The sequence below is a fragment of the Echeneis naucrates genome, chromosome 6 (genome assembly GCF_900963305.1).
Source record: "Echeneis naucrates chromosome 6, fEcheNa1.1, whole genome shotgun sequence".
Taxonomy (NCBI): domain Eukaryota; kingdom Metazoa; phylum Chordata; class Actinopteri; order Carangiformes; family Echeneidae; genus Echeneis; species Echeneis naucrates.
In genome coordinates, this window is record NC_042516.1 from 10,990,327 (window position 1) to 11,002,704 (window position 12,378).

General features: G+C 39.7%; 1 protein-coding gene across 6 annotated transcripts in view; it reads left to right on the plus strand.

Moving 5' to 3' along the window:
• The window catches only part of LOC115045142 (focal adhesion kinase 1-like), a 54,666-nt gene that overhangs the window by 35,489 nt on the left and 6,799 nt on the right, over positions 1-12,378 (plus strand). For 5 of the 6 annotated variants that reach the window (XM_029504667.1, XM_029504665.1, XM_029504666.1 and 2 more), the window contains 5 exons: positions 2,331-2,442; positions 7,668-7,745; positions 7,899-8,087; positions 8,504-8,629; positions 11,046-11,108. In XM_029504667.1, coding sequence (XP_029360527.1) covers positions 2,331-2,442; positions 7,668-7,745; positions 7,899-8,087; positions 8,504-8,629; positions 11,046-11,108 — 568 coding nt within the window. Of the gene's footprint in view, positions 1-2,330; positions 2,443-7,667; positions 7,746-7,898; positions 8,088-8,503; positions 10,367-11,045; positions 11,109-12,378 lie in introns of all 6 variants that reach the window. The other variant, XR_003840860.1, reaches the window with a different exon arrangement.

Sequence of the window (12,378 nt, forward strand, 5' to 3'; positions counted from 1 at the left end):
AAAGGAATTTGTTGTCTTGCAATCCAGCTTGGCACCAATAATTTCAGCCTAATTTAAAGACACTACTTCGTTTTGAAAAGTTGATCAAATCAATTCAGTTCCATCATTCAAGCCCTTTTTGGACTCTGTTTATGATGCAAATAATTATTATATAGTAGTAAGTAAATGTCTAAGGTTATTTAGATTATTTATCTAATTTACCTTTATTGAAATATTATGTCCCACTGTGCTACAGAAGGCAGAAGAAGCATCTTTTCCCTGTGATGATACAAGGAAAAGGGGAATTGCTTATCCTCAGTTTGATCACTTGAGTCTTTTTCCTCATACAATATTACTAATTTTTCTGCTATTGACTAACATTCCTGCATGCAATCTTAATAAGGTTTATCACCACTTAATGCTTCCTTTTGTCAGTGTGGTGAATGTGAGGGAAAGGGAAACTATCAGTTGTTTACATCTCTTTACACACACTGATCAATGATCATCTTTAGAGGTTACACTGGGCCTGTAACAGGTGAGTGCTTTGAGAGTGGAGAAGGGCGTTGCTCCACAGTCCAAGACTGTGTAGTCAGCTCAGCCTGAGTAAATAAATTGAACAGGCTATGTTATTCCAGGCGGTGGCATGGTGTAGGTAGGGGAGGAGACAGACAGTGTTGATGTTGCCAGGTGTTAAAGTAATCACCATCACACAGTTACATACACAAGGTCATTTAGTGTTGCACTATGAAGGAAGGTTTGCAGATTCACTGATGACGGATCAGTGTGTAACTGCTGATATTTAGCTAACTAATCAACCTTTTAGTCCCTTTTTTGTTTTTCTATGCACACTATTGTTGGCTTATTTCAAAAGATTAATAAAAGTAAATTTAAGTACATTTTAATACATATTTAAGTAAGAACTTAATCACTACATCAAAAGTATGCTGGTCGTGTAAAGAAAAAATTAAGTGTTGAGTGTACTCTTAGTCTTTGGGATTCTTCCAGAACATGTGAACATAAAGCAGATATTACCATTAGCTGCCAACTATGTATATAGAGCATTTTATACATACATTAATAGACCCTAACCCTTAATTATTTTAAACATTTAAAATGAAGTGAAATGTCTTAATGAATTTGGAATAAGTCAATAATTAGTCAAATTTGAGTTTTTGAAATTAAATTATTAAGTGAAATTATTGATAATCCATTCATTAGAGGTTCCACTGAATTTCAGTGGAATAATGTTATTTCAGTCCATGTGTGCCAACATGTGTGATGTGAAGAAGCACTAAATCCCTCCAGAGAATGATTTAGACAGGTGCAATGGCACAAACACACAAAGCAGGAGAGAACACAACTTGAGGGTAATGATGTTACTGGATATAGCAGTCAGAAAGTATGTGTGTGTGTCTGCTGGACAGTTGAACCATACATTTCTTTTCGTTGTGGTGCTGCGGTGTGGTGGGTTTGGTTGCGCAGCAGTTTTCCCAGGAACAGGTCGGTCTGAGTAATTTAGGGCTTTATCCAGTCTGGTATCTATGCTTGTTTTGGGCCGTGGGACACTGTTGAATTTCTGTGGTTCAAGTGTCCATTTCCTGTAATATTTCCAATATTACTACTGTAGCCACAGTGACCATTTTATCTGATACATACTGTCAATATATAATATATACAAGGAAATATTATATTTTTTCATTTACTTTGAACAGGCTTAAATAATTAAATCAATGTATCGCTTGCAACATAACAACTGATGTTAGCACTACCGTAAAGGAGATGGACAGATTTGAAATTGCTTGAGGAACACTCTGTATGCACAAGTTCAAAGGAAAAATAAAATTGACACATGGGCTTACCATGTTTCATTCAGTTCCCAGGCCTGGGACCTTTCTGTGCAGAGTTTGCATATTTTCCCCGTGCCTGCATGGGTTTCCTCCGGGTACTCCGGTTTCCTCCCACCATCCAAAGAAATCGTGTTTGAGTTAATTGGTGGCTCTAAATTGTCCGTAGGTCTAAGTGTGAGTGGTCGTTTGTCTCTGTCTGTCTCCATATGTTGGTCCTGGGATGGACTGATGACCTGTCCAGGGTATATGCCACCCTCGCCCAGTGTGAGCTGGGATTGGCTCCAGCACCTCCGAGACCAAGAATGGATAAGTGGTAGAAAATGAATGAATGAATGTTTCATGAATCTGCTCTAACTTTCCTTCCATTTATCAGCCGATTTAGATCCAGGAAGTTTCACACTTCCTGTTCAGCTATCAGGAAAGGACAGACATCACTCCCAGCACCTGGTTAGTTTCAGACTTCGTCCTTATACCTGTGTCTTCCTTGCATCTCCCTCTTTTTAGCACTATCTTAGAAGAGGAGAAGGTCCAGCAGAAGGAGAGGAACAGGATGGAGATGAGGAGGCAGGTCACTGTTTCATGGGACTCAGGAGGATCTGATGAAGCTCCACCGAAGGTAAGACACATATCAAATTTTTCTGTCTGTCTGTGTCTGAGTGTAATAATAAAGAGTGTGTTTATCTGTTGTCTTGGTCCTGTTTGCAGTTAGACACCCTAATTATTGTAAGTCCCAACCTATCTGACTTGGTTTCATGTGGCCTTAGTGAATGTATTTGTTGCCTTCTTTGTTATACAGTATTACACACCATTAACTGAAGAGGCCACCATCGATATTAAGAAATTAGCAAAACTCTGCATGATCCTGGTGACATGCTAAGTTAAATTATTTAAATTTTCTCATTTGGGCTTCTCTCACTACAATGGAAAATAAATCCTTACAGTGTCCTCACACAAAAAGCACAATCTCTCTGAAGAAAAAAATGTGACAAGAAAGTGAATGTTTGTGAATACCATTGATCATATGAGGTTTACGTCAAACATGTTAATGTTTTTTTATGTGCAAAGCGTGTCCCAACACTTAAGGTGGACATTGTGGATATTGTCTAGTAGATTAGAAAAAATGACATGTTCTGGTGTTTTTTGTAATACGCCTATTGGAGCCCCTGATCACCACCACTGGATTTTCTGAATTACCCTCACACAAAAACTGCATGACTTCACACATTTTTGTTTTATTTTTTTAATGCCTTAAACACCTCCCCTTTTGTTTTACCAGCACCACCCCACAAGTCACAGCTTGTTGCCCCAGCTGCTGGCTGCTTCACCCTCCCTCACTCACTGCCCCATGCCTTTGCTGTGCATCTGTTACCTGCTTCTTTTGGTTACAACTAAAGCCATATGTCTTTGTCCATTTAATAATCATCATGAGATTGAGAGATTCTTTTTTTTTTCTCCTTCGTTTTTTCTTTGAGTACTTCAGTGATGTAGTTGCCCATGCCTGAAGAAAAACTGAGTTGCCAATGTAAATGAAAGTTGCATTTGGTTTATTTAATTTGAAAAATTAATTAAACTGTTGTTTAGGGAAGTCAAACCCTATTTGATGGTGGTCAGATACACGTTATGCTCTTCAGAGACTCATCCACTGTGTGGGCTCAATTACAGTTACAGTCTGTTTCTCTCGCCTGTCTACTACATGTCTCTGTCCTCTGGGTTTCCTCTATCGTTTCCATTTGTCTCTCCTCCACCTTTGCCTTTCTGTTTGCAGCCAAGCCGCTGTCCATCCCTGCAGCCCACTGTCAGTTTGGATTGCCTTTCTGCAGCTTCTCACCATCATTGCCATGAAAACCAGCACTTTGCCTCCCAGGTTTCCCTTTGCCTTGGAAACCCTCACCCCTCATCTACCCGCACCTCCTCTCACCTACCCACTCTTCCACTCGGCTCCCCATCTCTTCAAATTTCACATCACCTTTCCCCATCTTCCAATTGTCAGCCTCAAACATCACCTTTTCACAACACTGCTTATGGGTTTAATACTGAATCTAACGCTGATCCCAGCGACTCCTTACCATTTCAAACTAACCTTCTTGCTCCCCCTCACACAGATTCAAACTGCATGTTCAGTGGTAGATGCCCACATGAGATAAATTCCCCTACTAATGGCCACCTGCTCTGTTCATCGCAGCCAACGTCAAGCAACTCCACCTGCCACTCCAGATGTCTCTCTCCTTTCCTCTCCCAATCTAGTCCTAGCCTGAACTGTCATCCCAGTAGGATGTCAAACATTTGTCCCCTTACCCTCCAAAACATCCAGGCTGAGTCAAATTTTAATCTTAAAATCCAGCTGTTGCCCAGCTTTCACCATGGCTGCCAAACCAATCCCAGTACCCCACTCCATCCAAAATCTGACGCCCTGACCCAACACCACATGGTGTTGTCATGTAGGCCCACACTGATCTCTCAAACTCCCTGTACTTCTCATACCCTGCCATCCAATAATGCTCATTCACCCAGTCAAATACCAAGCCTTCCTGAAACTACCCACAAGGCATTTCCCATCTCCTGCTCTCAGAGACCCATGTCCAGGCCACTGAAGGCAGGTTGTGTGCTGCTAAACCGCACTATAGCTGTTAACAGTTTGACAATTAAAATAAACCCATTTTGGGTTTTTTGTTTGTTTAAAAAAAAAAAAAAAAAAAAAAAAAAGTTGCTACATTTTTGGTTTTGGAGTCTTCCATAAATGTACAGACAAAATTTTTAAATTGACCAGATTTGCACTTAATGTCAGTCAGGCTTCTTACATAAACATATTCAATTGATTCATTTATATTTTGAGTCTCCTGAACCTAGACACATTTATCAAAAAGTGGAGTTTGTGTTGACTCTTTGTCAAAGAATTTGATTCATAAGTTGAGGTTGGTTTTTATTTTCACCCCAAAAATATTACAATTATTTTGGCTAAACATCGAATGGACAAAAATTCCACTCTTAAAAAAATGCTGCAACATTTTTTGATGGATAAGATGGTTGCCATATACAAGTTAACTCCAAACTTTGAGTCTTGCATTATAACTTGAGTGCAGTGAATTTGACATTACATTCAGCATGTTTATACTTAGGATGATAGCATGCTTTAGGACCCTAGGGACGTGTTAAAATACCCTCTGTTATGAGCGACTGTGCCTACATGCATTTGTTTTTGTCCGTCTCAGGCATTGTGTTGCTGTGTCATCAGCTCACTGCATCCTATTTTGAGCCTTTTTAGGATGCCTGTGTGAAATCCTTATTCCACTGGCCTAAGAGTCAAACTTGGCTCCAAATCGTGGATCTCGCATACACTATTTCGTGGATTAGTCAGAATAAGCCCAGAATTGGGGGAGGGAAAAAAAACTGCAATTTAAATGAGGAGAAATGTCTGCAGGAAGCATGTTAAAACCCATTTTTACACTAGATGGTACCAAAAGTCCAGAGCTAATGCTGTAATGCAGCAATCTTTCCTCTCTCCAGCTGCAAGATTCATATCCAACCAAGAGGGATAAATGTTCAACCACTATAACATGCAATAGAAATGCAAATGACATAAGGCCTGCATTCTGCCACAGTGATTTACTGCATATACAACTGGAGCTCATAAGAGTTAAGCCTGTGTTTGAGACAGTTACTATAAATATATGAAGACAGGGCCAAAAGGGTTTCTCTACTTAAGTGTCTTTATATAGTGGAGGCTCCCTCCTCCTTGTCCTGGCTATTGGGTGGTGACCAGTGGTGCCGCACACGCTTGTTTTTGTTATTGACTATGTTTTAAAGGCTAAGCCAACCTTGAAGCTGCAATGTCAGCTGACCTCAAGAGTAAATAAGAAAAGTAGGTAAAGTAAGAAATGCTGTTACAGTCAGAGATACTTATGGCACAAGTGAAAAATGAGTGACTTGACATGACACAGATACAGTTTAGTTGTATTTCGTCGTAGACAGGTCAGAAATTAAATCCCTGCCAATTAAATTAGATATTGCTGTTACATAACCACTCAGCACTTTGAGCGCTGTTATGGTGATAAATGTGTCAGAGTTGAAGACTTGTTCCCCAGAGTGATACATGAAGCGAAAAGAGAAGTTTAATTACACTGCACTACTTATTCAGCATTCCTAAATATTTAGCATGTAGTTATAGTGCATGTTAGTTACAAGGGAATGTGCCTCACAGCAGCAGGTTCATCTTAAAAGGAAATATGACACATTAAAAAAAACGGGCTTTCCTGCTCACAAATTTCACACTTCTACTTTTGACACATTGCATATTCTCCCCAAGGATGACCTTAGACAGTAAAAAAGTTGTATTGCTCTTGGGCCCAACACTGAATCAGCTTATTTTCCTAGTGAGTAGATGGTGTGCTGTGCCAAATACAGAGTACTGCAGGTGTGAATTCCTGCTGCTGCTAGTTGTTTTTCCTGCAGGTGTTGAGCTGATATTAATCTCCTGGTACTGCGGTTCTATTGAACGGACTTCAACTAGGTCCATTCATTTAGTTGGTTAATTCTTAGAGTAATACTTAGAGTAATATTCATCCAAGAGAGTTTGGTTATTGTCTTCTCCTGATGTGTCATATCTGTCTGAGTGTCTTTCTCTGTGTTTATGGATTTGGAAACTGTGTATTCTCTGGAAAACCTCCCAGGGAGGAGGACTGACTACAGCATGGCTGTGAATCTCAGGCAGATTGAGACTTAGGATATTAAATTGTCTTGAGTAGGCATCTTGTGTCCTTCCATGAGTGAGCATGTCTGCAAACATGCTGTGTGTCTGTCTGTTGGTCCTACTCTGTTTGAAAGTTTGAAGATCGCTTTTTTCTTGTCTTCGGTTCCTTTGTTTTGTCTTCTTCTCTTTGTCCTGCCCATCCTGAGTTTCTTCCTTCCCTTGTCTCCCTCCCCATCATCCCTTCCTCTCCTTCTTTGCTGTCTGTCTCCTTCCCTGTGTGTCTTTGTGTTGGTCTTGCTGTCGGAGGTGTGGTCCAGAGAAAGCTACTATGAGAGACTGTGGAAGGTAGAAGTTACAGTAATATTGTGCTAGACATCAGCTCAAGCTCTGTTTGTTAATTCATTAAGAGAAATGCGTCCAGTCATTCTACGAGGGGAAACTGGTCATCAGTTTTTAACGGCTTCATCGCAACAAATCACCAGAAACCAACAGAAGAAACATGGCTGTGGGTTCACCACAGACTTCTGTTTTTAGCTACTAGTGGTAACCAAAGGAATAGAAAAGAATGGCATATATAAACTCTGCTCATCTCCTGCGCAAAAAAAAGATTTTTCATTAATTATGCTGACAGGTCCTGCTATTCAGTCTCATCAGCAGCACTACACCCTTCCTTATTTAAATGATCCAAAAAAATTGTACTTAAAATAGGAGTTTTTGGTGAACACGCAACCATAACACACCTTTACACACCTGCATCAAATCTAACAAGTTCGCAATGAGCACTAGTTCTGGAGTTTAACATAAGTTTTGTCTACACCAGTATTTGTTTGATGTTGATGTTTGTAACAGTTGTTCATGTCAGTTCAACTAACAGCTTGCTGGACTTGCAGCCCAGTGGGTGGTCCCTTTTTTGATTGACAGCTAACCCAGCCACACAAACAGCTCCAGGATGTTTGTGTGTTGATTGTCTGAATGACCCCGTGTCCCGTCTTCTAATGTTTTGTTTGGCGGAAAAAAAACATGAACAAAGCTTAATTTTTGTTTTCCCCTCTCTTTATTTCTAAATCTCTCTTTCTCTCTCTTGTTTCGTACACCTGTCTTTCTGTTTCTCTTTCGCTCTTTTTTCTTTTCTTCTTTTTGTCATGCCTATGTAGCCAAGTAGACCAGGCTATCCCAGTCCTCGTTCAAGTGAAGGATTTTACCCAAGTTCCCAGCATCCTGGACACTATCAGGTGTGCAGACAGTCTCCATGACTCCACCTTCTTTAATGTTTGGCATTCATTATAAACTGAAAATGTGATTATATTTTACATTAAAGTGTTCGGAGCTGGAATAAACAAAACAAGAACTGACGTCAATGTTTCTGTCCTCCCTCTGGTGGTCAGATGGCAGGATACCCTGGCCCTCACACCCTCCCCTCCGTGCCCAGCGCCCTGTACCCCCCACAGGCAGCAATGCTGGACACACACCATGCACACACACACCCCCGGCACCATGTCCACACACACTCGCACGCACAGCATCTTCCCCAGCCTCATGGACCAGACATGGCTCTGTGGGGCTCTGCAATGGAGGTAAGAGACTAATTATATACTTGTTTACGTACACACAGGATTACATATACAAAGCTGAGTGTAACCCATTCATCCGGCTGATATTCATTCATACTCATGTCATGTTCACTGCTGTTCAAAATAATAAAAAAGAGAAAGAATGTAAATATATTTTTAATTCAAGGATATTATTGCCTCAAAATAAAATATTTTCTAGTACAATTCATGGGCTCGTTGACATCCATTATATTTAGTGTGTGTTCGTATCTTCACCTCAGTTCAGCCTCTCATCAGTCTGGTGTGTGTGCATGTCTCTCTTTATCTGTATGTGTCTGTGACTTTGTTTGTGCCTGTTGCTGTGGCGGACTGCATGGCTGTTGCTATGCCTTGTCTTTTGTTGCATGCTTGTTTCTGTGTGTGTTTGTATGTTTGTGTAGGACAGGGAAGTAGACATGCAGCAGTGTGTAGGCCAGCAGTGCCTGTTAATGGAGGAGCAGCTGATGATACAGCAACAGCAGATGGAGGAGGATCAGAGGTGGCTGGAACAGGAGGAAAGGCTGCTGGTAACACACACAGCACACACAGTGGAAAATACTTATACACACATAATTTATACATACACAATACTAACACAATGCAAGTACTTTAAATCTAAGACCAGTTTAAACCAGGAAGAGGTAAAGAAATGCACAGAGAAAATGGATATTCTTGATAACACTTGAGTCTTTTCCATGTGTGCTGTTGTTGTGCGTGTGTTCAGTGTGTTGTCATTACCTGACATGTAAAGCTGTCTTGTTGAGTGGCTATAATTGACTTGTCTTTTGTGTTGTTGAGTTTGGGTTTGTTTTTTGTTTTGTTTTTTTTGTTGTTTCCAAAATGCATGTGGTTGTGTTTTTGTAAATTTGTTAATGGATTTGCTGAAAATCATGTGTGGATCACAGCCAAATCTCCTCATATATCCATAGTATTCTTTCATTTTCTTTTCAAGGTCATTTCAATAAGATATACAAGTTTGATGATGAAAACTGTCATCACATGCATGTTACATTTCTTTCTGAAATAATATTTCAGTTCTGATGAGAATGAAGGGTCTCTCCTATGGTCATAGTAATCATGTAACTGATTATAGTTTATATACACTATCTTGTTAATTCAAGGTTACGAACTTGCTGCACTGTACTTGGGCAAGATATTGATTCTGTACTTTTTTGGAGCACATGTTCTGGGATAAGTGAAAGTTGAAAGTGGATTTTCTGTGATTTATGAAATATCATCAAAGTTCAAATGTCGTAATTGTTCTGTTTTTTTTGTTTTTTTTTGTTGTTTTTTTTCTCATCTTTAATTATTTCTGATGATGCTTTCCGTCACATAAGCTATAAAACCACTGTGCATTGGCATTTACACCAGCATAGACCATGTTAAAGGCCTTTTTTTACCATTTTACTCTGCAATCATTGACTGACAATCACCTTCCTTCATTCAGAAAATTAATACCAGCTTTTTTATGTCTATGGTAGCAGCAGGTCAATGGTGTTTAGTTTCTCGATGTTCCATATGACTTACATAAGCGAACCCTGCATATTTTCATAACATAAAAAGCAAGGGAGAAAAAGTTTTTTGTAGGATGCATATTTCTGTAAATGCTGATTGAAGGATGTCTGGGGTTTTTGCACAAGTATTTTAATGTGTGTGTGTGTGTGTGAGAGGGAGAGTTTGTAGGCAGGTGTGGTCTGTGTGAATTCCAAGCTAATGATAGGCTTGGAGAATCTGACAGCCCAGTCAACAGTCTGTCTTTGACCCACAACCACTAACTGACAACAGACAAGATTAGTTAAAAGCTCGGGAGGCATAAACTTGTGTGTGTGTGTTGCAGGCTGACTGGTTTTTATAAGATTGATACTTCAAGGAGGGACGAGAGAAAGAGGGTTGGGGAAAAAACGGGAGGAGAAAGGAAGTTTTTGGGAAACAGGGATAGACGTGCTCGCACACTGACAGCTAACAACATGCTCCATCCCTCCTCCCTCTTCTTCCTCTCCTTCCCTCTCTCTCTGTGCGTCATATATAAATGTGCTAGAGGCAGGAAGCCACAGTAGAACGTCTTGATGAAACTGCTGGCATAGAAAAGAGTGCAAGCTAGCACACAGACTGGAAAACACCCAGGTATACAGAGATTTATATTAAGATAAGAAGATAGTAACACAGACAAAACACCTGAAAGAACCAGGAAACAGACAATTCATCAGGCAACTTTGATGAAATCTGTAGCAATGTTGGTCTTCAAGTCCTGTCTTGGAAAACTGGTAGGCAAAGATGTGTGTGTGTGTGTGTGTGTGTGTGTGTGTGTTTCAGAGAGAGGCTGACAGGATGGCATGGGGTGTGAGTTTTTTTTTTTTTATGGAAAAAAATGTGTGTGTAGATGTCTATTGCCTGCCCTAACCCTAAATGTGTTTCTTGCTATGCTCCTGTTTTTATCAGAGGTGTTAGACAGGGGCATTTAGATGCATATTTCATTGAAATTTATTTCCTTATTCGCTTGATCATTGTACAGACTTCAGAGTAAACTTTGAAACGTTTGAGGCTGTTCAGATCACAGTTGAGACTCATTAAGTGATCACAGGGTTATCTGATGTCATGTATTCTGAAACAGCTGTACACGGTGTCCTTCTGATGGGGAAAAAATCAGTTACGTGACTGAGGTTTCACACTGTAATGGATCAGTCTGGCAGCATCATGGGATACTGCAACAACAGGATGCCATTAGTGAAGATTTTTCTCAGAGAATCCCAGGAATCAAAATCCCCTTTTGATTGTATAGTTATACACATAAAAATGTGATTTAATTCTCTGGAAGAACAGTCACTGTTAATAACTGTTAATCCAGAGAAAAAGCTAATTGAACTAAAGACAATCCTGAAATTAGACACAGTTTCTTCCTGGAGATGTAATGATTTGTTTTGTTGTTTGTTTGTTTTTGTTTAGAAACCAGACACCCGGAGTTCTAGAGGGAGTCTGGACAGAGACGAAGGTGGACTTCAACAACCAGTGAGTCAAAAATGGCCGAATGAACAGTGTTTCACCCACAAACTCGTCATCATCAAAATCATGACCTTCATCACACGTCCTCCCACTCCACATACACATCTTAAAAATAGAAGGGAATTGTTTTTCTGGGCTATTTGTGTTTTTAAGCAAGGAGGATGTCTGATCAAGACAAATATTTTCGGGCCTCCCACATTCTGCCCAATCTCACTATAGTTGGCTGAAGCATGTGTTTGTTTTCATTCAAGTTGAGGGGATTGATCCAGGGACAGGAAGTGACCTGTTGGGAGCGGGGTCATCAATGAGGGGTCAGTGGATTCCCACAACATTACAACTTATTAATAGCAGACAGTTTCAAGAAAACAAACTAGCCAATTTTTACTTCATTCTCCATCCCAGTGTTGCACACAGTGACTACATACTCCAGCTTGTGAAGAACACTTAGTGGATCTGTTCTCTCAGAAACTCCTGGACTTGAGCTTTTCTACATGTTTGACAATTCTGGCTGTTGCCACGTCTTTGTTGTTCCCTAAAAAGATTCTTTCTCAGTCATATTTAGAAGTGAAAGAAATGGTTGCATGATCAATTAAAATCAGTTGGCAGAAGCCTCTATTTAGATTTTTGATCAATTAAATATATTTTTTAGCACAGATCCCAAATATTCACTTGTATCTGGATCCTCAAATGTTTTGCTTTCACTTCTGTGAAAGTAGACTGAATATCTGTCAAATTGCCAAAATAATTTGATGCTTCATTTTCTGAGAGGTGTTTTTCACTGCCTTGTTATGTGTTCGAGAACGAACCATTGTTGAATTAAGAAATTAATCATCAGATTAATTGATGATGAATAAAATCATTAAATGAAACAGAAGTGGCATGGATATGTAGAAAGTTGCTTTGGTCCCAGTATTTCTGAAAGAGGATTTCTAACTTCTGGTAATGGTACATAAATGGGGTAAACACCCATAGAATCACAAGTCAATTTGAACGCTAACTTCAACACTTGTCCTCTCTTGATTTATTTATTTATTTTTTTTTTACTTGGAGTCTATTGCGATTTATTAAAGACTTTGTGATTCATTTTTGTACTGACACTAAATGAGATCATTTAGTGTCAGTTGTTGTGCAGCTAGACTCAGCTGAGGAGATCAGCTCTGTTACATGTAGATTTCTGTAACATTTGTAATGCCAGCAGAGTTTGTTGTAGTGGTCTGAAGTTGCCGTGGGCAAAACGGATATTTCTGTCTCTGTAATTCATCTTGCTGCTTTTCCT